The sequence below is a fragment of the Aristolochia californica genome, unplaced genomic scaffold, assembly GCF_029961685.1.
Source record: "Aristolochia californica isolate CCGP_79_NKW_82.1479 unplaced genomic scaffold, dmAriCali1.0.hap1 SCAF_9, whole genome shotgun sequence".
Lineage (NCBI taxonomy): Eukaryota > Viridiplantae > Streptophyta > Magnoliopsida > Piperales > Aristolochiaceae > Aristolochia > Aristolochia californica.
Window position 1 is genome coordinate 31950147 of NW_027182290.1, and position 25548 is coordinate 31975694.

At 39.1% G+C, this 25548-nt stretch overlaps 5 protein-coding genes across 8 annotated transcripts in view; 2 read left to right on the forward strand and 3 right to left on the reverse strand.

The window, feature by feature from the left end:
- Positions 1 to 1758, forward strand: part of LOC137940973 (fructose-bisphosphate aldolase, cytoplasmic isozyme 1) — a 57264-nt gene extending 55506 nt beyond the window's left edge. The window contains exons 1-3 of one of the 2 annotated variants that reach the window (XM_068786127.1): positions 151 to 178; positions 383 to 1065; positions 1151 to 1758. In XM_068786127.1, the coding sequence (XP_068642228.1) occupies positions 151 to 178; positions 383 to 1065; positions 1151 to 1519 (1080 nt within the window). In that variant the 3' untranslated portion in view covers positions 1520 to 1758. Of the gene's footprint in view, positions 1 to 150; positions 179 to 373; positions 1066 to 1150 lie in introns of those variants that run through there. The other variant, XM_068786125.1, reaches the window with a different exon arrangement.
- Positions 1759 to 3102: 1344 nt separating this feature from the next.
- Positions 3103 to 6778, forward strand: LOC137941444 (sufE-like protein 1, chloroplastic/mitochondrial). Of its 3 annotated transcripts, none has more exons than XR_011110401.1 (3): positions 3103 to 4402; positions 5698 to 6157; positions 6642 to 6778. XR_011110401.1 is itself a non-coding variant. In XM_068786859.1 (2 exons), exon 1 carries the CDS (start codon positions 3249 to 3251, stop codon positions 4398 to 4400), a length of 1152 nt encoding a protein of 383 aa, XP_068642960.1. In that variant the 5' UTR covers positions 3105 to 3248; the 3' UTR covers positions 4401 to 4402; positions 6642 to 6778. The 3 variants fall into 3 exon arrangements, 1 of the variants encoding a protein (XP_068642960.1); XR_011110402.1 differs by having other exon boundaries at positions 6069 to 6157; XM_068786859.1 differs by lacking the exon at positions 5698 to 6157 and having other exon boundaries at positions 3105 to 4402.
- LOC137941443 (uncharacterized membrane protein At3g27390) lies at positions 4743 to 8771 on the reverse strand. Its single transcript, XM_068786858.1, has 10 exons — positions 8666 to 8771; positions 7940 to 8048; positions 7591 to 7783; positions 7363 to 7499; positions 6992 to 7280; positions 6770 to 6876; positions 6360 to 6534; positions 6092 to 6287; positions 5711 to 5948; positions 4743 to 5208 (listed from the first exon to the last, which is right to left on the reverse strand). Exons 1-10 carry the CDS (start codon positions 8757 to 8759, stop codon positions 4983 to 4985), a joined length of 1764 nt encoding a protein of 587 aa, XP_068642959.1. The 5' UTR covers positions 8760 to 8771; the 3' UTR covers positions 4743 to 4982.
- Positions 8772 to 9481: 710 nt separating this feature from the next.
- On the reverse strand, positions 9482 to 10438 carry LOC137942084 (uncharacterized protein At1g08160-like). Its single transcript, XM_068787763.1, has one exon. It carries the CDS (start codon positions 10413 to 10415, stop codon positions 9645 to 9647), a length of 771 nt encoding a protein of 256 aa, XP_068643864.1. The 5' UTR covers positions 10416 to 10438; the 3' UTR covers positions 9482 to 9644.
- A 537-nt stretch (positions 10439 to 10975) lies between these two features.
- On the reverse strand, positions 10976 to 24014 carry LOC137941367 (exonuclease 1). The gene is made up of 13 exons (XM_068786738.1): positions 23840 to 24014; positions 23348 to 23467; positions 22648 to 22771; positions 22407 to 22544; positions 22122 to 22331; positions 20898 to 21073; positions 20674 to 20746; positions 14372 to 14480; positions 13703 to 13920; positions 13230 to 13589; positions 13051 to 13102; positions 11420 to 11642; positions 10976 to 11322 (listed from the first exon to the last, which is right to left on the reverse strand). Exons 1-13 carry the CDS (start codon positions 23998 to 24000, stop codon positions 11235 to 11237), a joined length of 2052 nt encoding a protein of 683 aa, XP_068642839.1. The 5' UTR covers positions 24001 to 24014; the 3' UTR covers positions 10976 to 11234.
- Positions 24015 to 25548: the final 1534 nt, after the last annotated feature.

A 25548-nucleotide genomic window follows, 5' to 3' on the forward strand; every position in this document is an offset into this window, starting at 1 on the left:
TTCCCAGGCTACACTCAGGACACGTGTCGTCCTCACACTTAACGGATTCGTGGGAATATTCGACGGTCGACTTGTGTATAAAGAGCCTTCAGTTGCTGCGTTTCCGTCTTCTCAGGTACCAGCCCCTGAGCAACCTCCAACTCCCCTAACATGTCTGCCTTCGTCGGAAAATATGCTGGTATTCCTTCACTTTTTAAATTACTCTACTACTCTTTATACTGTAACAAAAACTCTCAACGTGCGACACATTAATTATAGACTCACAAAGGCACAAATCTTAGGTTGTCTGTTTATTGACTGATTTCCATGCAAAAAGAATTTGAGACAATTATATCCATCCAATTCGAAATTCAAATTTAATTATGTATTTTTTCTGTTCCAGATGAGCTGATCAAGAATGCCAAGTACATTGCCACTCCTGGTAAGGGCATTTTGGCCGCCGACGAGAGCACAGGCACCATCGGCAAGCGGTTGGCGAGCATCAATGTGGAGAACATCGAGTCGAATCGCCAGGCGCTTCGTGAGCTTCTCTTCACATCACCCAACGCCCTAGCTTACATCTCCGGAGTCATACTCTTCGAAGAGACTCTCTACCAGAAAACGTCCGATGGAAAGCCTTTCGTGGAGGTTCTCCAGGAGAACTCCGTCATCCCCGGGATCAAAGTAGATAAGGGTACTGTTGAACTCGCCGGAACGAATGGCGAGACCACCACCCAAGGCTTCGACTCGCTCGGTGCCCGCTGCCAGCAGTACTACAAGGCCGGGGCTCGCTTCGCCAAGTGGCGTGCCGTTCTGAAGATCGGTCCAAATGAGCCATCAGAGCTTTCGATACAGCAGAACGCCCAGGGCCTAGCTCGCTATGCTATCATTTGCCAGGAGAATGGGCTGGTGCCAATAGTGGAGCCGGAGGTGCTGACGGACGGCAGCCATGACATTAAGAAATGTGCGGCTGTGACAGAGACGGTGTTGGCCGCCGTCTACAAGGCTCTCAATGAGCACCATGTGCTTCTTGAAGGGACTCTCCTTAAGCCTAACATGGTCACGCCTGGGTCAGACAGCCCTAAGGTGCATTCATTCACAATCCTTTCCAAGATAAATAGTCAAACAGAATCAATAATTTTGTCGATTTCGTTCGTTCTTCCTTCTACAGGTTGCACCAGAGGTAATTGCAGAGTACACCGTGGCTGCATTGCGCCGAACGGTGCCGCCGGCTGTTCCAGGCATTGTGTTCCTCTCAGGCGGCCAAAGCGAGGAAGAAGCGACTGTGAACCTGAATGCTATGAACAAGCTGGAGGTATTGAAGCCATGGAAGTTATCCTTTTCCTTTGGGAGAGCCTTACAGCAGAGTACTCTCAAGACGTGGGCTGGTAAGAAGGAGAACATTCCGATCGCTCAGCAGGCATTCTTGGCCAGGTGCAAGGCAAACTCGGAGGCGACACTTGGGAAGTACACCGGAGTGAGCGGCAGCGGCGGCGGTTTGGCGTCTGAGAGTTTGCACGTTAAGGGTTATAAGTACTAAGCAGGAAGGGGTCTGCTCGTGTCTGTGTCACTCGGTCACTCTCCCTATGGCCTCCTTACACTACTGCGTGAGAAGCAGTGTGTTCTGTGTATCTGTTTTGAGCACCTAATGTTAATTTATGTGCCTCCTAAAGAAACCCAAATTGATTGCAAATGGCTGCTCACAAACTCTCTCGAGAGAGACCTTATTCGGAAGATTACTATTGACTAAAAAATGTACTCCCAGAAAACATAGTAGAACCTCAGGAACAGGAAGTTATGCTTGATTAATGGACCGAGCTCATTCAACCTATATGAATAAATTTTATTTAAGAGACCAACCATAGCCTGTTATTTCAAAGGCTCTATATTGTTTTGTTACTAAAATGGAAGGGACTAGGACGGGAGAGTGCTCAATTAGGGCGGTAAACCATAATTATGAAAAAGGCTAAGGACATTTCTCTTATCTATTTCTGCTATTTCATTCTTATTCTTTTTCATTAGTAGTTTACATTATAGGACATCAGTAATTGTGTTGGAGTTGGGTAAGGGATATTCACCCCTTCAGCTAAGGGAGGCACCAAGCCAAACCGGTTCGCAAACTATTCGAGTTCTGCAGTTCAGTTATGACTTGTGTTTGGCTTAAGTTCAAACTTGAAATAAGGTTTGTTAAGTATAACAAGTCAAACTCAAGATTTTCCAACTTCAGCTTATTAGCTTGTGAGCTGACTTGTTAGTATTTTTTTTTTTTGAAAATACCCTTTTACTCTAATTGCCTTCGTCAATTTTCTCTCTAGTTGGTTGATAGTTGTTCTTATTTACCTCAAACCTCAAAGACGATTAATCATTCAACCCTTTTAGGTCCCTTAACATGTTGATGCAGGTATTTGCTCTTTCTTTTAGGTTTATTAAACCGGTTATTATACATCAGTATGCTCCATTGCAAAGTCTTGGACTCCTTTGTCATACCTTATAGTTCAATGGTACTAAGGTCATCACAATATTCTCTTTATTTATTTTTGTAATTTTTTTTATGTTTAAAGTTTTAAATGTAGGTTGAAGCTCGAACCCGGTTCGAGCTCGAGCTCAAACTAAGTTAAAAATTTTGGGTCAAGCTCGATTTCAACTTTAGGTTTGAAGCTGAGCTTGAGCTTGAACTCGAGTTCTAAATATTCAGATCAAGTCAAACTCGAACACATGCAGGCTCAAGCTTGGCTCAGGTAACGTGAGAGTGGAGCCTTTCTTATCCTTTTCCTTCTGGCGGAAGGGAACCGGTCTCATTAATTTAAATATCTGCTCTATACCTCACTAATTATGATCAAAGGGTAGAACGATAGGGTATATTTATTTAATCAAGTAAAATTTGCTGACAAAATTTTGGTTTTTTGTGTGAATGTGAAGGAAATCGGTCTCATTGATATAAATATAAGGCTCATAATACAATCTTTATTGGTACGAATGCGATTACGTAGCTTCTTAATCCCACTCAAATGCGTCCGGTCCAATTAGCCATCCGGTTCTTACAGCATTAAGTCTGAAGTCTGAACCTCTTTGCTACCGGGTTCATTCCTAGCTTGAACCGTCATCTGAAGAGCAGGGTCGGCGGCGATTGCTTCCCTGGTTTGCGATGCTTGTAGTTGGGCCTTTCCTCAAATATATAAGGCTCCTCCTCGACTCTTCCGCTGATCGCCCCGCAAGAAGTCTTCAGTCTAGAAGCATCTTCCGTCTTTGTCTCTGCTGGACGCAAATCCATGGCGATCTCCTTATCTTTCCGTCTCTTATATCCCAAAGTCCCGCTATCCCTTCACTCCATGAGACCGATCACCGAACCCTCTTTCCTCTCTCTTCCTCTTTGTAAACCCTCTGTTCTGTTTTCCACTTCCCTTCGGAAACATGCCCGGATCTCTTCGTCTCAATCCTCTTCCGCAGCATCCCTCCCTGCGCAGCAATTAGACTCGTTTCCGCCAAACCTTCAGGGCATAATTCAACTGTTTCAATCCGTACAGGACCCTCGCGCCAAATACGAGCAGCTACTTTTCTACGGTCGAAAGCTCCCGCCTCTCCAACCCCAGTTCAAGATATCCGAGAACAAAGTTCAGGGATGCGTCTCCCAAGTATGGGTCCATGCTTACCTAGATTCTGATCGAAACGTCCGATTCGAAGCTGATTCTGATTCTGTGCTTACAAAAGGCCTCGCAGCTCTCCTCGTTGAAGGGCTCTCCGGCCAGCCCCCCTCGGAGATTGTGCGAGTTTCACCTGATTTCGTCCAATTGCTTGGGCTGAAACAGAGTCTTACTCCATCGAGGAATAATGGGTTTCTTAATATGCTGAGATTGATGCAAAAGAAGGCGCTGCAGCTTTTGATGGAGGCCGAAGAGGGTGGCAAATCCGGAAGTGGTGAAGTCATCGAAGTAAAAGATTCAAGTTCGGCTATAGATTTAATCGGGTCATTGCAGAATATTCCTAGTTCTAATGGAATTCCAGATACTGCGAATTCTGAAATACAAAATTCCGGTTTAAAGTCCATTGGATCAGAATCTTTCACTCGGGAAAATAACGGAAGTGATGAAACTGGAATGCAATCTAATACAGTTTCAGACGACTCCCATGATGGTTTGGGAGCTAGAGGTAGGAGGATTAAAGAAAGACTGAATGAAGCACTACACCCTGTGGAACTGGAAGTGGAAGACATTTCATATCAACATGCAGGTCACTCAGCCGTTAGGGGAAGTGGTGATGGTGAAACCCATTTTAATGTGAGAATAGTTTCCGAGGAGTTTGCGGGGAAAAGTTTGGTGAAACGTCACAGGCTAATTTATGACCTCTTGCAAGAGGAGTTGCAGAGTGGGTTACATGCTCTTTCCATTGTTGCAAAGACACCTGCAGAGAGTGGAAGGAAATAGAGGTTTCTTCTTCTGTTCTTTTGTTATATTTATTGATTTTTTGCTCATGAAAGTACGTCTTTTGGCTTGGTGAAATTGGTTTCAGTAGATGGACTCTTTTAACTCAATTTCATCAAATTATCTTGAGCTTAGGATTGCAGCAGAAACCTTCTCTTAACATTGAACCAAGCGAGTGTCAAATCCTTAAACAGTTGCAATCACATTGATGTATAGAGGTTAGAATTAAAATTTGAATTTGAAATGTGCTTTTCTTCGTTTTTCTGCAAAATGAAGCTTGGAATGTGGAAAGCTCATTTACATCCTACCCCTGTAGTATCGTATCATCATCACAACCTACTAAGTTCTCTGTAAATTCTTCAGATATGATCCTTTCTCAAGTAACATTCTCTGTAAGAATGTAATCCAAATCTCTTTGGAGTAGAACTTACATCAACATGATTATAAACTGTCTAACCTGTAACTGTCAAGAGTTTGATACTAGTTTTGGATAGTTTCCCAGAAAAATATGATCTTTGCTGGACATCTTCAAAGAAATGTACAAACAAACCACCATCGACCAAGAAACCCATGATAGAGTATCAATCAAACTACATCTCCCATGTCACTTGGTCTTTCTGAAGCATCCTCTTCTTGTCTTATATCATTACTTCTCGACCTAGTTATCCTCCTCCCGGATTTGGTACTCTGCTCGCCGTTCTTACTCGAGGCACCAGATTCCATGGCTTCAAGATATAAAACCTTCACCAAGTTCCTGAATCGGCGTCTGAAAGTAGGCAACCGTGACATGGAAGCTACGATTCCCTGTAGCCTGCATAAAGGCTGTCTCATGTTAAGAAGGAGAGACTACAAAGAATTCAAAACTCTACTCATTAAATAGCATCTCTATTGCTAGCTATGAACGATTAGTTCAAGTCCATAATTGTACTAATTGAAGTTTTTTTGCTGATTCTGCCCATGTTTACAATAGACACTGATCAATAAAACTTTCCCTAATTTCTTTAAATGTCTCCCAACTCAGAAAGCACTATGCCTTAGACATACGAAATTACTATTAGTTCACAAGATCTTTGCCTCTTAAGCGAATATGCAGAAGCATCAGTCTTGAGCAGAATTAGAACATGAATAAATAACATATCACTTTTTATGATTCTTCCTTCCAAGCAATTGATCACCATTTCAGTTTGCAGTTATTGTCATTTCAGCAGTTACTCTTCGAACTAAATTTAGATCCCTGAAAATCCTTAAAGATCATTCTGACTGGAAGTAACATTTTTGCCAACTATCTTTGTTTTACAAGGTAGTTAAAGTACCTCCGAAAAATCGCTTGCAATTGGGCTCTTCTTATATCATCCGTCGTAAATCCACTGCCGTTCCAGTTTTCTGGCTTCTCATTGCTGTGGCACATAATCAACTTGCTTAAGCAGGCCTCTTCGTTCTCGTCTAATCTAAGCCCTTTGATCTGATCTTTCATTATCACTAATGGCCCAAGAAACCATTCAAACACTTTGTCCTTAGGCCAGTTGGACTTTGTCAACTCTACTTCATCAGCTGAGCAAATTATTCAGTTAAGGCATCAGTTTCTCTCGTACCTGACTGAACATAACTATTGGTTTGATTAATAAAATTTTGAATGAGATGAAGTAGACGGAACTTGAATCAATCCAACAGGAACAACAGCTAGCAGAGCTTACTGATGAGCAAACCAGATGTGTCAGTCTTGGCCGATCTGAGGAGACATTGCAGAATACAATAAGCAGGTAATTTGATACTTAATTTTTTGCATTTCCCCTTTAGAATACAAGCCTCTATGTCAGCAACATCTATTAAACCACAGTGCAGTAGGATTCTCCCATTCAGTTCAATAGATCGAAACAGCCAGTCCCATACCTGAAGAATCATGGTCTACAGTGTCATGCCGAATGGAGGGGAAAGGAATCAGACAAAGACATTTAATCTTACTTGCATTGGTTTGAACTGCTGAATAGCCCCTTTCAGAGTTCTTGATCGCTGTGAAGCTAACTTTGTGTCGTACTGATTACCTGATTTGTCATTTTTGTGTTCACTTATTCCATTTTCAATGGAAAATTTCCTCTCAAGACTGTCTGAAGTATTTACTTTTTTCCGGTATACAGGCCTGGCTGCCAGAAAACATTGTTATTTGACATCAAATTATTGTCCTGTGAAATAAGAACAATTTCATCCGTTCTTACCCTAAACCCTAAACATATGTTTGTGATGCAGAGAAGACATGACTTGATCCCAAGCCAAATGTATGTGGAAGCACAGCTCCAGAGGATTTGGACACTTGGAACAAACAAAATACTGAAAACAAATGTGTAGAAAACAGATCTAGTACTGGATAATGGTACCTGGGAAGATAGGACCCTTCCCTCATGTAGAGAATATCATTTGTGTACTCATCAAACATTGAGACGATCGATATCATGTAAGCAAGACCCATCTTGATTGAGCTTTCCTGCATGATGGACAGGAGAATTAATTAGACCATCAGAGTTGGAAGATCGAAATCCGGTAGAATGGACTCTCGGTAATGTTATGATCACATGAATTCAAAATGAAATATCTTAGACCTGATGGACAACAACACCACCATAAAGCCCCAAGAATATGCTACAGATGAAAGCACAAATTACTGCTGCAACCACTGCCAGGGGCCATAGAATAATGGCAAGACCAGCAAAGGGTACACAAACAGTCTCTAAGAAAGGCCCTTCCCTTCCAATCAAGTCCTCAAAAAGTCTCTTCCACCCCTTAAAAAGCATGTAAGGACTCTTCCAGAGTGCCACAGCTGTAATCACTGGCACATCGATGAGTACTGAAAGCAGGCCAACGAGAAGACAACTTGGTAGCATCAACAACCTCGCAAGAAAATAATAACCAAGATAAGAGATAAGCTTGACAGTATCCAACACATACTCCATGCAGTAAAGAGCTCTCTTACTTGATTTCAACAGGCTTCTCATCTACAGGCACTACTTCACTTAGTTCATCCATATAGGAGAAGTAGGAGTGGAAACAGAAGTCAGTGACATCACAAACAATGGTACAACTCCCTTCAATTGTACTCCAACAACCATCCTGATGAGTGAGATGAGTTAATGGAACACTCAGTTGGCAATTAAAAATAGAACTAACTTGCATCCTAGAGAAGATCCACATTGGAGCTTACCAAAAAATAGTGGAAGATTTTGTCAATTACTTGCTCCCCACCACCCTCAAAAGTAGAAACGAGGGGAGCAAAAAATCCATAACCGATTCCAACTAAGAGGCTCCCGACAATACCCAAGACTGGGAAAAGGACCAAAGGTACTGGCATGGTCACCAAAAGAAGAATCTTCAAAACCAGTCCAAGCCTCTTGGTTCTGCCAGGACAGAAGAAAGACTTAATCCATCAAACCCCATATAAACTTGCCAAAACGTGTAGTAAGAATATGCCAGTGGAGGTTGACTGATCGAGCGATATAGAAACTACCGTGTCACAGGAGGAGAAAATAAAACATTGGAGGTAAAAGACTCACTTCGCTATGCAATAGTAACTCCACAGAAAATGAGCCGGCCATAAGCCAAGAATTACAGCTGAATTCCCGACTGAAACGATAACAGACGCAAAAGGTCCTATAATTGCCGCTGCAACAGAAAGTGAGCTGAACATTATAGCGCATCGATGCCCATAGCTACCAGTAACGTAAAATCTGTACATGTATCTCCATATAAATTGCTTCCCTACACTGTTCATGCACAAGAATGCTCGTTTAAAGTTTTGAAGGAACATGATCCTTCAGACAGCTACAAGTATAGCTAGCGAAACTAGGACCACATTGATCTCGAACCACTACCAGCTACAATGGTCGGTCTCTCGTTGTATTACCTCAATCTTTAGGCATGCTACGTTATACTACGATTAAGCTAGTTGACCAGTTCCTCCATTCGCATGACACAAGAGCCAAACAGTACAATTATGGTCTTATCTTTTTCTTTTAGAATGCCTTTTCCACCCTCGGAATCTGAAGAATTTGTTAGAGCCCGGCCAAAAAACCCAAAAAAATAAGCACAGCGCTTCTCACCTAAACTGTGAACAGTAACAGATGCAACTACAATTATATCTCAGAAAATAATAGCACTCTTTGTCTCCCTTGTTTATCAAGACATAAGCAAGGGACCCAAAATACGGCAAGAGTTCAAGCAAATAAAAAATAAAACAGGAAAAGTATAAATTCCAGAATAGGAAGCCGCAGCCACTTTACCTTTAATAACGCCGAGGATCAAAAGCATGAAAAAAAAGGGTAGAAATGAAATAAAGTTCCTTAAAGTAGCAAGAAACCCAACTGGGACCTCCATTGATGGATAGCAGTGCCAAGCGGCACGGACCAGAGACAGTAGTACACTGAGGAAGGAAGACGCAAATATAAGTGAGGTATCGAGAGGGATAAATGTGAAAAGCAGACAAAATCTGGTAATAGAAAAGGAGAAAAAGACGAAGTGGATGAAGACTGAAGAGGTGGGGTGTGTCTGCGGGCTGTGAGAGGGAAACTGGTTTCGCAGAAAGCAAAAACAGGAACTGCCGGTGACGACAAAAACGTACGTGGCGGAAGATGGAGGTTAGTGATGTTCACGTGTCGGTGATCGGGCGGCTTCTGCGTGATTCTTTTTGTAAAGAACGTGGAGACGGGACACCTTGGCAATCGTTTCACCGTTTGTTCTGGGGAAGAATGGCGGGAAGACAACAGGTGAGCAACAATGACCGAAATGACCTTATTAAAAAGCGATCATTAAGCCAAACTGGAGGACAAAAACGTCATAAAAATCAGTTGAGAGATAACCTAATCTTGGTTAGTGGGTTCCGAGTGGATATTTCAATACCTTGATTTAGACCTGGAAGACGGAGCTTCAAGCCCGATTGAACCAAGCTCAACCTACTAGTTCAGCCCAAGCCCATTAAAAGCAAAAATTATTTTATCTTAAAAGCATATTAGTTTTTTAATTTAATTTTACCATTATTTATAACATAAAAATAAATAATAGCATATTATTTGATATTAAATTATGATAATGTCATCTGATCGTTACAACCAAAAAAAAAAAAAAAAAAATCAGGTTCAGCAAAGAGTAATGTACAGTTGCAATCCTCCTCCATTAGCGCCTCTGTTTTCCAGAAAAGATATCCAGACGGAAAAACTACCAGGCAGAGAGAGAGCCTTCAAAAACCAAAAGAAACTTCGTGCTTTATCTCTTAGTTCTGCAACCCCGAGCTACGAGGAATCCATTGGGTGGTCCCGTCATTTCCATCTGGCATCGACCGTGCAACCGGTAAGCAAAATGGCCGAATCCGAAGCTCACACGAACTCTGAAGTTTCCTCGAATATTATACCGAATCCGATTTTTCTGCACTTGTTTCTGAAGTTCCAGTGAAAGATTAAGCGGCAAATAGACTTCGCTGGAAAGCATGTGCAGCGCCTCCAGTCTCGCTTCCCCTCGTCTCAGTGTGAAGGGCTGTAATCCTTGAGTTGCAATCAGCCTTTCAAAGAAGAGAAGATCTATGCTCAAATATTCAAACGTTACGTCCATCTTACGGTTTGGATTGGAGAAATTGGCGAGGATGATCAGATCGCCGTTTAAGTACTCCGGAGTGTCGAGATAGATGCTTCTCAGGCTTCCACTAGATGTAACAAAAGAAGGGTTTCGTGGTTTGATCACCAGAAAGATTACGAGGATGCAGATACCTACGAGGATGAGAAGCAGAAAGAATATCACACAGAGAACGGCTGCAAACCAGACGAAGGGGTTGGTGCGCCGTGGCCGAGGCAGAATTTCTTTGGTTGTCCATCTAAAGCTGTGGCGACCAGCTGAGGTCTGATGCTTCATGGGATGGATGGTTTGTCTTGGCGGAGGTGGCGTCAACGGCGGCAGCGGGGGCGGTGGTGGTGGTGGTGGTGGGAGGAGGTAAAGGGGAGAAGGCCTGCTGGATTTGTGCTGCTTTGGGAGCGAGGAAATCATCTTAGACAAAGCTTGGAGAAGAAGTAATGTCGAAATGAGATAGGTACATGTGATCATGTGTTGCCTTTTATACTTTGATTTGTTAAGAATCGGAACGATCAATGGGGATTAAAATGAAAGAAAAAGGTGCTTTTGATTTGTGGGAATGGCCCAGATTATGCTTTGAGATTGAGAAAAGGTGGTGGGAGATTTGAATGAAAAGCGATACAGTGAGGAGAATTTGGACTCTGATATATCCCCTTGCTTTTTAAGATGCATTAGCGACTAAGAAATGGAAAGTGGCGAATACAAAAATGATTTCTTTTTCCCAAAGTGCTTCGTCTAGAGGATTGCAAAGACATCTCTTATTCTAATACTTACTCCAATACTTTATATTACAGTAAGAACCAGAGACAGAACCAGGGCCGGGACATTCTCCCTCAAGATTCGTCTTTGTCTGTAGAGATCGTGAACAAAACTTTTTAAGTCGGCTATCAAGAACAAATATCACTCGTTGGCTATGCAAACTATCAAATGAAATGTAACTATCAGAAACATCTCAATTCAATAATTCGGTCTTTATATGATTATGGGAAGTGAAAATGGCATCAGACGGGTAATCCTTCAAAGACAAACAGACAAGTATTACATTACAGAATTACACATAAACATATCATACATGAGAATGCGATAAAACGAATCAGATTAAAAATCCATCAAAAAAAATTGAGGAAGTAATGAGTCTTTCCTTCCTTGATGATTCACATACATGGACAAGTAGAGATCGTGATGAATGACTAACAAGGATCAGTCTGTTCCTTTTAAATATGCTTTTCCAGCTTATTGTAAATGAGATATTGACAATCTTTTCTTCTTCTTGTCGTGCACATATGAGAATTTGCCAAAATCCTGTGGTGGCATAGTCAACCTTCAGTTGAAAAACAAACTAATATTAGACGTACCAAATTACTCGAGATTGTACAAGTGAAATTCATGCAATGCTAAGAGCTTTAACATAGAGTTACCCATTTGCGCGTGTATTATGTACATCCTTTAAAGGAGCACGCAGACCACTTGCACGAGAACCTGATGTCACACAGGTGAAGGAAGATATAACTGAAACAAATCTGTCCATTGATTTCTCTGATATATCCGAGAAAGTGCCCAGATGTGAAATGTTGCAACCAAACTTTCCTTCCTCGGTGACTGTTTCTGCAGCTTTTCTGCATGTATCAGGAACTTCATCACCTAAACAAATAAAAAACAAAAAAATTGAGACAACAAGAGAATAGTAGACATCACGACAATATCTAAGAAGATGGGGGAGTTTCTAGTGTAAGGTCTATGATTTGAGTCTTACTAAGTTAAGTGGTTCAACATTCAAAAAAAAAAAAAAAACCAAAGAAGATGGACAAGATAAGCTTACACTCTACATGCCCTTAGTGCTAAACTAAGTCAAATAGAAAAAATGCCATATTGAACAAAAAGGAATGCTGCCTAATAAATAATTTGATTTTGCAGAAAAACTCTTTGACCAAGTTTATTGGTGCTGCTAATATGCCATGGAAGCTGGATGACAACTAGTAACCATCCACACCAGCATATCAAGACAGAACAAACTGTTGAAGTTATTTGGTTTGTTCGGGCAAGAAGAACAATTCAGGCTGCCAACACGTGCAGCACACCAGTTGGCAAGAATCCTCTCAAAGACAGCAAAATGGAGCAGATACGTGCACAATTTTCTTTTTTTCTCTGAAAAGTAAACATATCTGTACATCTTTTTTTAAATGTTTGCCATGGCAATTCAACATGCATAAAAAATACAGGTGTAAACAGGTGGGGTGCAGTTAAAGATACTATTTAGGACTGGTTAAGGGCCAATCAATTTCTGCAACAACTGGGTCCAACTTGGACACTACTAGCTGGGTTGGTTCTCTTAAACTAAACAAATGTAAAGACTAACATCTTAATCACATAATCTTTCTAAGGTTTCACGACATACATGCTTTGAATATAAAGAATCAACAGGGACAATATAAAGATGGTTGAACTAAAACCAGAAGCATCTGGATCCTGATCCTTTTCTTTGGATAAAATATCCTGTTCCTATGATCAGTTGGTTAAAATGAAGATTTAAGTTTGGTTAATTAGAAGTCCGTTGAGTTCCCTTTGCTAGAGAAATATTTATTAGTTTTAGAAGCAAAAGTTAATCGAGAACAGTACATGCTTAGGACAAACAAAAATTAGCTTCTGTAAAACTAAACGAATTTACTGTAATGAAGGAAAAGAGTCAGCTTAGATTGAATTCTGACAGGAGTATCACTTGACACATGATGAGAGAATGAATAAAACAAACAAAATATGAACATGATCACATGAGCAAGTCATGTGAAGAACACTATGGAAGGATCTAGTTAGTCTTTGCACTTGTATCTCTGAAATTGGATGGTGATTTGCCAAGTGAACAGCTAGAAACATGTTAATTTTCATAGACGTTTTATGTTCTAGTTAATGAAGAAAGCATCAATGCCTTATTCAAGAAATCACTGGGTATCCAATGAGGAGGTCAATGTAAAAACCAACCAAGGTTGAGACAGCGATGTGTAACAGAAATCTATAACAAAGTTCATAGGGTAGGGTTACAAAGTACATGTACCTGTTTTGGAGAGAATTCTGTTTACTTCGGTGTGCTTAACTGTAGACACTTCCTAGTTATATCAACAGCAGAAAACAGTTAGCAGATTAGCAGATAGTCAGGTACACACACAACCACACACGAAAAATAGAAAATAAATGAGAGAAAGATAAAAAAAATTCAGTATTGAAGGGACATACCCCAAGAGTGCTTTCAGACTGAACAGGAACAGACTTCCTTCTCTTAAGGTCACTCCTGAAATAACTACTACCTAAAACAGCATTTGCAGCTTTCATGCACTCAGGTTTCACATGCTTGCTTCTATCTTCTCCAGTGACAACAGACTCTAAGTTTTCATTATTCTCTTGCTCATCGTTGTCTAACGAGTTACGTTGAAAATAAGAACTCCTCACTATCACCTTTTTTTTAGCTGCCATAGCTTTTCCATCCTTTGGATGGGAAACAAAGTTCAATTCATTTGCCTCACGTAGAGAAACAAGAGGATCAGATGTCTGGTTTCTGGATTGTTTTGTATAGACATGTTCTGAACGATTTCTCCTCTGAAAAAATAAAACAAAACATTTTCAACACCAAAGACAGTGAAGAAAAATCTTTTGAAATCAGGACATATTTTCATCTGAAATAGTGCATATGTTTAGAGTCCAATACTTACAGAATCTGTGAAAGATTGGTGATCAGTAGAGATTGTTGAACTAGGAAAGGATTCTCGGGTGTTGTTTATAGTGCTTGGTGAGTCCTCCTCAGTCAAGCAAGACAGATTAGATACATAACCATCAGTGTCAGGAGAAGACTCTTCTGTTGAGTCTGGGTCAGACTTGTATATGGCTCGTGGAGCTTTGAATTTCATCTTTGCACCAGAGGACGCAACACCTTCATTTGTTAAGGTAAAAAGAAAAAAAGATTACATGGTTCACCATGTTCAGATTACATAGAGGTGAGCAACCAATTATGGATCTTACTACATAAAGATGCACATTTAATCTGAACAGATATATATCATTAACATTAAATTAGGACTTCTCCCCCTTGTCTTGTCTTTACAGCTGAACTGAAATACCTAGTTAACATTAAATACTATGTTTTAATGGGTACTTTATTCCTTTCTCCTCCATTGACTAAAAGCATAAATGACTTATTTGTGCACAGCAGAGAAGTGCCAGGAAAGAAGGCAGTCCTCAAAAATGTTTCGTCAGCATAATACAAATCCCAAAACAAACAAAGACATCTGAAAATCATCAAGATCATAAAATCCCTTGCATCACTTATGCCAGTGCGGCTGCACATATCTGAAATCAAGAAATGAAATATCTTTGAAGGATACAAAAGTAATTAGTCAAGACATTTTTCTGTGCAGGCAAATCCAGCATCTTTCTCCTACTCTCATTCTTGAATTCTTTAACAGCATAATTTGTGGTACAAATGCTTTCGCCCTTGTAGCAAAAGAAGAATGCAGAATGAAATTCTAAAAGAATAATTAGATAGATCTCAGTGCAGCAGTTCCTAATGTCTTACAACGAAGCATGTGTGTAAATTAAACAACAAGGTCAGATAAAAACAATGTATTTCTAGAAAAGCATAAGATGCAGGCCACTAATTCCTACAATTTTTCCGAAATGGCAGCAAAATTCCTGCCAGCACCATTTTGAAGTTTTTAAATATTGGGAACATTCTAAACACATCTCAGACATTTAGATGCTCCTGCAGGTGATTATGTCATACTCTGATTCCTCAAAAGTGTGGTCTGCTTTATTCATGATACATTGCATACCACAATATGTGATGTATTGCTCAAAACTGGCTGATAAATATGGCCTGTGTGGTCATACCACCCAATACTTCTCAAATTTATGAGCAAGATACCAAAATGGCCAAACTTGCAAAACGAAAGTGTTAAATATGATGTAAACGGTATTTTGGTCATTTCCATCTGGGCATATGGTGTTTGTGAAGGACTACAGTAGAATCAGCATGTTGGTATTTGTCTATGGTCCAATTCTCATTGAATTTGGACACGTAATAATGGAAGTTTTGTGCATGAGGGTTGAATTGGAAATTCATCTCTATTTCTTAATCTACTAATAAAACCTAATGAGGATCGTGTGTCCCTCATTCAGAGCCATCAAGCTCTTCTCTCAAACTCCTCCTTCTCTCTTTTCTCTTTCCTCCACCCTCTCAACCACCTTTTACTCATAATTTCACAAGAAGTTTCATCTTCAAGCAAACAATGATAATCATTTATCAGTATTTTTTTTAATTTTACTCATTATTATTAGTTAATCAAACAGATTTTGGAAGCTTAAATGTAGAATACTATGATCTGATATATTTTCCAGATGGAACAAGTCCATTCTGCTTGTCACAAGAAGCCCAGAAGGAGATAAACCACAAGATTGCAATTAGAGCATGACAAGGTAAAGCAATTGTATAAAAAGACTACATTGCTGTCCGCATTGACATCCATTATATGTGATAAGTGCAAAGATTTGGTGCACGAAAAAGTCCTTAAATACAAGGGCATAATGATATGAGTATTTCTATTATTCAGTGTGTTTAATTATTGTCATACAGTATCAAAATAATGCCCTTTTTTGAACACAAAGACATAGGAATGATTTCTTGACTATTTTTGGGTGTAACAGGGACCTAGATGAAACTATTTTCATTTATGTAGTTCGGCATGTCAAGCCAGAATGGCAGATCATGTTTTACACCAATTCTGCTCGTCAAGAAATAGGAAAGAATATCTCTCTCAAAAAGGCACAATTATCCCTTGTTTCCCCTCTTCCATTGTTACACTCTTGCCTAATTCCTCAAAACTCATTCCTGAATAATTAATATTCTATCAACTGGTATGAAAGCAGGCATTATTTGGCCAAACAAAGACCACACAGGTCTGGAAATCACGTATGAGTTGTCTCGAGTATTGCTTTTGGTTCAGCAAAGGGTTTCTTTGATTTCATATGTCGAGCCGTAGTTAAAAGGAGACTTTAACTTTGTCTTTTGGACTGCTTAATGCCAACATATCAATCATTTTGAAGAGAATGTTTTCAAGGGAAACCCCAGTTTGTCACACTTGAGGAAGACCAGAGAGTTTCAGCCAAAACTCTGAGAGACTGCTGTCTTTGTTATACATTGCTACACAAACGAGTACAGGATGATCAAGGTAGCCGATTGCACTCACAGTTTCCATCTAGAAACCCTAGTTGATACCATGAGAGCTGGTTTCCAAACAGAAACTCAATTTCCATGAGAAACAGGTAACTAGGTTTCACGGAAATCTTAATTACCTGAAGCAAAAGTATTGCATGCATGCAAGACACAAGCAATTATGATTCTTCTAAGTACACACACTCCAACTATTTGTTTGAATTCCTCAAGTTTGTGTATATTGAAAGGTGAAACAAATGCAATAAGCCACAACGGAGGGTTTAGTGCATGTAGTAATGGGTTTGACAACGAGTTTAAAACCGTCCATACAAAGATGGATTCGTTAACACAGTCATTCGAAACCAAATCTGCTGCCCTACATGAGCTTCTTAGGTGATTTCCAAAGAGTAAAAGAATTATACTGGGCTTGAGTTCGCCTGAAACACTTTCTCATGTCAAGGTGAGTGCAAGAGTTATGCGCCTTGACTGCCCAAAATACACAAATTAAAATGATCCTACGACACTGGTTAAAAAAGTAGAGAATTTTTTTTTAATGTTATAGCACCACCGTTGATGATAAAAAAAATGAACTTGCTAGTTTCTGTTTGAAGGGAGAAATTTTCTAATGGTTTTACAGTCATAAGAAGGATAACGGGGAGCCAACATGGGAGACATTCATATTCTCATTCTATGAGCACTTTGGGCCAAAATAATATGAAACCTTGCATGGGGCCTTATCTAAACTGAAACAAACAACATTTATCCATGCTTACCAAGCTGAATTTGAGAGTATCAAATCGGGGGCAAGGGTGGCCACAAGAGGCCAAAGGTGGTTGGTTCATTAACAGGTCATTCAGAGATATCGCTGCTAAAGTAAACTCCTTCAATCCTAAGTACATGGCAGAAGATTACATCTCACCAATGTCCAAGAAGAAGAATTAAATATCTTGAGGAGTATGGGTTTGCAAACTTGTAGATTGACTTCTACACTAGTGATCAGCACAAGAAGAGATACTAATGCGCCTCCTCAACAGCCAATTCAAACCGCAGTGAGAAGACTTTTCAAGAAACTGACCCAAGAAGAAGTGGGCAACAGCAGAGGCAGATGTCTTTGTTTTAATTGTGATGAAAAATTCTGTTTGGAACATCATTGCAAAAAGTATTGTCTACACTTATAAGAAGAACCAAACGAAATTGAAATTGAGACCTACGAGGAGCAACAAGTGGAGGAATTAGAACAATCTCAGCAATTTCTATTCATGCTTTCGCTGACAGCCATTCCCCTCACATCATGAAGCTCTTGGGTTACATTCCGAAATCAGAGGTGATTGTTCTACTTGACAGCGGCCATACCCACAAGTTTATTTGTGGGAAGGTGGCAAAAAGACCAGGTCTGGAACACATGAATATTTCAACATTTTAGGTCATGGTCGGCAATGGCCAATATCTTTTCTGCTCTACTACATGCAACCAAGTCCCATTATATATTCAAGGCACTTCATTAGCTGACTTCTATATATTGCCAGTCAAGGGCATTAACCTTGTTCTTGGGCTGCAGTGGTTTAATACATTGGGCACCATGTGTTGGAACTTCTTAGACTCGTTCCTTGAGTTTGAATGGGAAGAGAAGTGTGTTCATTGGTAGATAGGATGAACTAAAAATGCATATTCAGAACTGGTTGTCAATAGGTTGCACAAGGAAGAAATATTTGAGGCTATTTATCTACACTTAGAGAGGGCTGATTTGAAAACTCCAAGCTAACTCCACCTTCCCCTTTATTTCCAGTGTTACAACACTTCAGGGATTTATTCCAAAGAGCCCAAAAGTCTTCCACTAGAACGAAATCATGATCGTTAAGATTCCACAATAGCAGGTGCACTCTCAACAAATGTGCAACCACGTCAGTACCCACATATCTAGAAAACAGAAATAGAGTTGCTGGTCAAACAGATGTTGGCTTCTAGAATCATCCAACCAAGCCAGAGCCCTTATTCTTCCCTAGTTTTAGTCATCTGCAAGAAAGACGGGTCTTGGAGCTTTTGCATCGATTATAGAGCCCTCAATGCTATCAGTCTCAAGGACAAATTTCCAATCCCGGTGATTGAAGAACTTCTATATGAATTGCACGCAACCCGGGCTTCTACTAAACTTGATTTGCATTCTAGATACCATCAAATTAGAATGTTTGTGCAAACTGTCCATAAGACAGCTTTTCGCACTCATGAAGGGCACTAAGAATTTCTTGTCATGCCATTTGGATTAACAAATGCCCCATCTACTCTTCAAAGCTTAATGAATACTATTCTCCAACCTTATTTGCGGAGCACTTGATGAAGGACATCAAGGTTTTTGTGGCTTCTTGTGAGATCTACCAACGTGTGAAGTACTAAACCACCTCACCTATAGGCCTCCTATAGCCATTACCTATTCCAGACCAATTATGAGAAAATCCCATGGATTTCATTGAGGGGTTACCGCTTTCACTGGGTTACTTGGTTATATTAGTGGTAGACGACAAGACTCAGAAAATGTGCCCACTTTCTGGTATTAAAACACTTGTACTCTGCCAAAAAGCTTGCTGAATTATTTCTTACAGTAACTATTGATTTGCATGGGGCTCCATGTTAAATTGTATCTGAAAGGGACCTCTTCATCAATCAATTTTGGACAGAGTTTTCCACCATGTTGAGCACCACTCTGCTTCAAAAGAGTCCTTATCATCCCTAGACAGATGGACAGATAGAGGTAGTTATCACCCCTTCCACCAGCGCTTTGTCGAAGCAAAATCTAGCACTTGGTGCTGCTTTCTCCACTAGACTGAGTGGACATAAAAAAAGTTCTTCCACTCCTCAATAGGTATGGCGTTGTTTCAAGCAGTCTATGGTCGAGCTCCACCGTTGGGCTATATGTGGGGGGTCATGCATATTGCTGATTTAGAGTCTTCATTGTTGGAACGAGATGACCTTTTGCCCACCCTCTAGCACAATTCAGCCATAGCTCAGAATTGCATGAAGCAGAGGCCGACAAACATCTTTCTGAGAGTGAGTTTCAGGTTGGTGATCTCATCTTTTTAAAACTCAAAACATACTGATAGTTATCTGCGGCACAAAAAAAAAAAAAAAAAAAATTGACAGCTGGCATTTCATTATTTTGGGCCATTTAAAATTTTGCAGCATGTTGGTACCGTAGAATATCATCTAGAGCTTCCCAATCCTTCCTTTATTCATCTTGTTTTCTGTGTGTCCCAGTTGAAGCTGAGGACTGGGGATCAACCTTTGTGTCACCAACCATTCCGGTGTGAGATTCATCTAGCGTATTAGTTCGAGAACCAAAGCAAATCCTGCATCATTGACAGGTTCATGTGCAAGGATCGCTGTATACTAAGGTCTTGGTGCAGTGGTGCCACCTTCCCCCTAGGGATGCCACATGGGAAGTCAAGAATTCGTTCCGACTGCAATTTCCCTCATTTTTTTAACCTCGAGGACAAGGTGCTTCGGAAGAGGGGTGGAACAATACGAGTATTCCTGTTATTCAGTAGTTTATTTCGTATTTATTTTGTTTTTGTCATAGATTATCAAACTTATGTCCTTCTTTGCACACAAGGACAGAGTAATGGTTTCTTAATTATGCTGGATGTAAGGACTTAGATTCAATTATTTTCATTAATATAGTTCAGCACATCAAGCCAGAATGGCAGAACATGTTTTACCCTAATTCTGCGTGTACGAAAATAGTAGAGAGTGCCTCTGTCGAAAAGGCACAGTTATCCCTTGTTTTCCCCTCTGCCACTATTACTCTCTTGCATAATTCCTCAAAATCATTCCTTAATAATTATTATCGTATCACAGAAGTAGATAGAGAAGTTTAACAGATAGCTTGAAAAAGAAAAGAGAGTAGAGTACTCAATCACTTGAGTTATCTTTGAGATTCTCTCAGGTTAGTAAAGAAGGATAGTCTCAACTTATCATCAAAACATTCCACAACAAGTGCAGGAACATCGTTTTGGCTGCTCTCAGATCATTCACCAGATCCTAGAGCAGGAACTCAAGCACCTCTTGGGAGTAGTAAATTAAACAGTTAATGTCCTAGAAATAAAAGAATTCAAAAATGCTGCAGGAAACTACTCTAGAGTAATGCTTTGGTGGATGATATTCCCAGAAAAAGAAGGATAACAGGCCCTCCTTTTTCTTTTTTCCTCTGTTTTCCTCTTATCCACTCCCATATGAAATCCTTAGATATGATTTGATTAATGGGTATTTATATTGAATTAAAAATTAAGGTAATACTCATGGTCATCTGACCTAAACAGCTCTGACATATGAGTGTCAAAGCACATGACTGCAGGTATACAGGTTTATAACCCACAACATTAGAGTTCTCTACATTCTGAACTAAATAATATGTTTATGTCAAATCTTTTAATATCCAAACCAGAAAAAAGACTTACCTTTCAAGAGCAAAGATTGGAGATATACCTGGAATGGCAATTTTGAGAATGGATCAAGCTCACCTCTAGCTATTCCTCTTGCAACTTTTTGTGGTATCAATGTGCTATTTGTTAAGGCACAAAAAAAATCTCAAGATCCTTTTATGATATTGACAAAAGCATCAGCCATAGATCTGATTGCCCAATGAATAAAGATTTTTACTAGAGCAAAAAAAAAACATGTAATAGCTTAAACACTGCTTTGAAGGATATGGCCCCAAGAAGTCCAAGTCATTGTTAACATCATGGTGAATTTCTGTTAAATGCACAATATCATCTCTTATAGGATCATAAACACGTTGATACAGAAAAGTCCACAATGCCTTCTTGAAAGTTTCTTCATAAGATGGTGGGACCAAAACCGCACTATACTTAAGGTGTTTAATCACCTGAAACAAAAACCAAGCAGTCAGAAGAAATACCAACATTAGCTAGTGTTCATATAATGTGACCTGTACTTTCATTTTAATTGGGCGATTAATAGTCTGGATTAGTTTTTATTTCTGAGATGCGTTCTGGAACTTTTTATAAGCTGTCTGTAAAGAATCAAAAGAGTAAATTATTCTGGTAATGTAACTCAAACAGACTTTGTTGAACTTTATAACTGGAAAAAGGGTTTAGAAACTGCAGAGTATTCTAAGCAACATGACACATCATGACAACCAATGAAAATTTTGTGAACAATTACACAGGTACGTTAATGGAACGCCCACTATCATTTCCACCCTTTAATGCTCAAATTAAAGGGATCCCATGATTGCAAATACCACATTACAGATGTATCTTTCACAACATTAAACCAACCCTTCATGCAGCTACCGCAAACAACATATTACATAATTTAAACCAATTTGAATCTAGATGTGACTAATGAAATATTTAATTATTACGAGAACCCTTCCACACCATTTGACCACATTACAGATGTATCTTTCACAACATTAGACCAACCCTGCATACAGGGACCTCAAACAACTTATTACCTAATCTAAAACAATTTGGAACTAGATGTGATTAATAAATATTTAAATATTACAAGAACCCTTCTGTGGACCCATTTTCTCCTGCGACTCTGGTTTGTTCTCTTTCTACTTCATTTGATATGTGGAAAATAGGAAGAACCATACAGATAAGAGAATAAATGCTTTTTTCTGAGATAAATTAGGAACCCAGACTAAATTAAGAACCATATAGAAACTTCATGTCAGGCCTATTTTCCAAACCAACAATATTGTTAATTATTTAAAATAGAAAATAATTTTAAAAGCTTAATGAAAATCAAATGTGATAGTCAATTCCTGCAGTGTGCACAAGAAGCTGACATTAGTATATCTAATATGAACTCCCAATGCATCAATAAAAGAAATGAAACTTCTCTTTTTTCAATGATGTAAAAGCAAGCTTCTTATCTATATATGTACATAAAATCATGCTTACCTTATCATAGCTCCTGAGCTTGCGGACAAGAGCATGAGCTCTTTTTAGTCCCATGCCCGGCAATGACTGGATATAGTCGCACCCACTTAAGATGCACATCTCCAGAAGCATCTGCTTTGTAAATCCCGTGAAATTTAGCTCCCTATTCTTTTGCAACATAGAATGTTGAAACTCAACACCTTGCCCAAATTTGTCCATTTTGAAGATAATCTGATTAAAAGAGTCCCAGTTCAATTCATATGCACAAGTCTACAATCATCACATTTCATAAGAACTTTAGCTTACTCTTGAACACCCAAATGGTATCAAATCTGAGTCCTCTGTGATGACTGCATCTACAAGCTTGTTTAGGGATAAGAAGGTCATTTGTGCGTCAGCCTCATAAGGAGCCACAACAAAATCAACATCCACCTGCTTTAAGACCTGAAGCATGTAACAACATCGATATCACCATTTTGTAGAGATAGCTACGTCAGCATAACAAAAACATAAAACTTCAAACTTTGAGAAGACCTGCATAAAATACCTGGATTAGTTCAAAAGCTATTGCAGGTGAAATATCAACAGCCTTTTGGTAGCACTCATAAGCAGCAGCAAAATTTCCAGCTGACTCATGCTCAAATGCTCGCTCAAGATTTTCTTTCCTCGTTCTGCATTATTGCTTGCACAATAAATTATTGGAATACCACTAAATTTCTAGGTCAGAAAAAACTTCTCAATGCAGACAGACTGAGCAGTGACAAAAACGTTGAAGATACACATCAAAGAAATAGAAATTGCCAAGCAATACTTGCCTAATGTAATCTGTGAAACTTTTCATAAAATCAGACTTTACATATCAGTATTTAGATAAAAATGGGATAGAAACATTATTCAATATACATATATGGTTTAAAAAATACAATGAGAGCATCTTTAACGTGAGGCCATTAATTTAAATCTGATTGGGTGGTAGAACGATGAATAAGATAAATAGGTGAACAGATATACTTAATGAACAAAAGAAAAAATAAACAACAACTTCATAAACCTTAACAGCACTAGAATTGCTCTTTTTGTTGTTGCACAGTAGAACTATAAGGTAAACGAGAAGAAATAAAGATAGGAAAAACTTTCCCAGAATCATCAGCCGTGCACTGCAAAAATGATATTTCTTCTTGCAGATGTACAACCATGCAGCTCTCTTGGGTTATTTTCAAAACCTATTGCCAAGCTCTATTGCGTACCTTAAACGCTTCACTTCTTGATCGTTCTTCATTGGGAGAAGTCCGCCATCGAAGACAAGAATAGGTTTGACACCATGGTGCCGCAACAGATTCACTCTATGCATGCAATAGTCGATATGCCTAAAATTCCCATTAAAAAGAGGTAGCATTTAGACAAAAGCTAAAGCCTAAGATTGAGAATATAACATTATCACTAAAAGAAAAAAAATAGAAGAGAAACTATTATCCGCAGTTGATTCGTATCTCCTACGCTCATTCCAAACTCCGAGACTGTCAATGCCATCGAATCGGCGTTGCCATTCCAACTGGACGAAAGGAGACACCAACACGTCTGGGACATCATCACGGTACAGATTTTTGCGTGCCTTAAGCACCAATGCAAAGCCCCCTAATCTTCCTCTAAGAAATTACCAACCCAACCAATACGATTGAGGAAAATGCAGATGCTACCCATTTAAAATAACGGTGAGCTAAGATGAGAAGGGGTTTTACCTGGACGTGGATTGACCCGTACAGAGCTCCTTGCTGCAGGAGAGAGCGCCCTTATGAAGCCATGAATAGGTGTCAACGGCGACAGTACAACCTCGAAGGTCTTTCACGTCAATGGGCGTCATTATGGACTTCAACAGCGGCAGTAGACCATGGATACCCATTTTTCCGATGAACCCCGCCGTGTGAGAAGTGCAGAAAAGGCGGGAAAAGAAAAGAGCTTAAAGACTAGGCGACCAATGGCGCCATTACAGAAGCACGTGCACCGTGCTCACTGCCTTGTTTTGTTTTAAATTGGAACGAACGATTGAACCGCGCGCGAATGCAAAAGCACCCTGAACCGGCGCGGAATGAGTTGTTTTAACAATCGCCTCTTCTTCTTTTTTTCTAAGTCTGTTTTTAGCCCCTTCGCTTTGGTAGTAATGGTTGGTGAGGAACTGTGAGCTGTATAATACTTGAATCTCTAAACCCTTAAATTCGAGACACTTTTAGGGTATCTAAACCCTAAACCCTAGACAACTCGATCAAAAGATGTTTTACCTTACCAAGTCAAACAATCTATGTATCAACTTAAAGATAGAGAACAACTAATTCAAGTCAAAAAATTTAATCAAGCTAGTTTAATTGCTAAAAGATAGAGAGTAACTAATTTAAGTAAAATCTTTATATTTTCCAAATCCAATTTTAAATTACTTATGTGATAAAATAAAATATAATTATTTATACTTTATTTTTAAATTATGATAATAACTAAAAATTATCAATTCAATAGATAAATTTTTGAGTTGGATATAACAATATTTCAAATTAATATTTTCTTTAATACTTAATACGAAGATCGTATCCACGTTTACGAGTTTGAGCCAACTCAAGCTAAAACTAGGCCGAGTCAACTCTGATCGTTCAAAAATATCCAAAGGCCTGAATGCACTCGACAGTGCCATGTGTAGACGTGGTCAAATCTTAGCATCACTCACCGAGTTCACTAGTCCCGGTAAAGCATGCATTTTTAGGAAACATTGAAAAAAATATTTCTACCATTATTGTTTTTTGTTTATTGGAAACACTTTTTTAGGATGATTTTTTTTACTAGGAAAATTATATAATTTTTTAAGTAAGAATTTCTTGCCGAGAAAGGTAAGAAAATTTTATGATTTTTTTTTTAAATAAGTATTTAACAATTGATGCTTTAATACTTTCGGCACAAAGGTAATTATTCATGGTAATTTTGTATTTGACATTGTAATTGTTTCACATCGGAAATGAAAATTAAGAGCTGGAATGAGTGGTGCTCTATTTTTCGGTGTTCATCATAAAAAAAAAAGATTTGATTTTGATCAAATGCTTTATGTGCTCTTCTTTAGGATCAATTTCTATCATGTGTTAACTTTTTAAAGAAGATAAGATCATCTGATGTAAGAGTTTATATAAGCATGAGCACTATTTTTTATTCGTGTTGCAGGAAGTATTGCAAAGAGAGTATCGTTTTGATGCTACTGGTTTTCCCATCTGTCTTCTATTAGTTTTATGTGAGTTTCCCAGTTTTTATTTTTCCAGTGGTTTTATTTTTTCTGGTTTGATGAGTTAAGAAGAATTTAAAGATTTTTGTTGTTTTTACAGTGATTATCCGTGAAAAGCATTGCTATTTTTGGAAGCACTGTTTTTTTGTGATAAAAAACACCGATTTACAGTGAAAATCAAAGAAACAGCAC

Excerpts from the sequence above, each read along its gene's own strand:
- LOC137942084 (XM_068787763.1), bottom strand. The coding sequence starts at position 10,415 with ATGATTTCCTCGCTCCCAAAGCAGCACAAATCCAGCAGGCCTTCTCCC.
- LOC137941367 (XM_068786738.1), bottom strand. The coding sequence starts at position 24,000 with ATGGGTATCCATGGTCTACTGCCGCTGTTGAAGTCCATAATGACGCCC. Across the intron at positions 13,103-13,229 it reads AGTCTGAAAGCACTCTTGGG|GAAGTGTCTACAGTTAAGCA; the intron begins GTATGTCCCTTC and ends TGATATAACTAG. Across the intron at positions 11,643-13,050 it reads CAGAATTCTCTCCAAAACAG|GTGATGAAGTTCCTGATACA; the intron begins GTACATGTACTT and ends TTATTTGTTTAG.
- LOC137941443 (XM_068786858.1), bottom strand. The coding sequence starts at position 8,759 with ATGGAGGTCCCAGTTGGGTTTCTTGCTACTTTAAGGAACTTTATTTCA. Across the intron at positions 8,049-8,665 it reads GATCCTCGGCGTTATTAAAG|CGGCAATTATAGGACCTTTT; the intron begins GTAAAGTGGCTG and ends TTTCTGTTGCAG. Across the intron at positions 6,877-6,991 it reads GTGGTGTTGTTGTCCATCAG|GAAAGCTCAATCAAGATGGG; the intron begins GTCTAAGATATT and ends TCCATCATGCAG.
- LOC137941444 (XM_068786859.1), top strand. The coding sequence starts at position 3,249 with ATGGCGATCTCCTTATCTTTCCGTCTCTTATATCCCAAAGTCCCGCTA.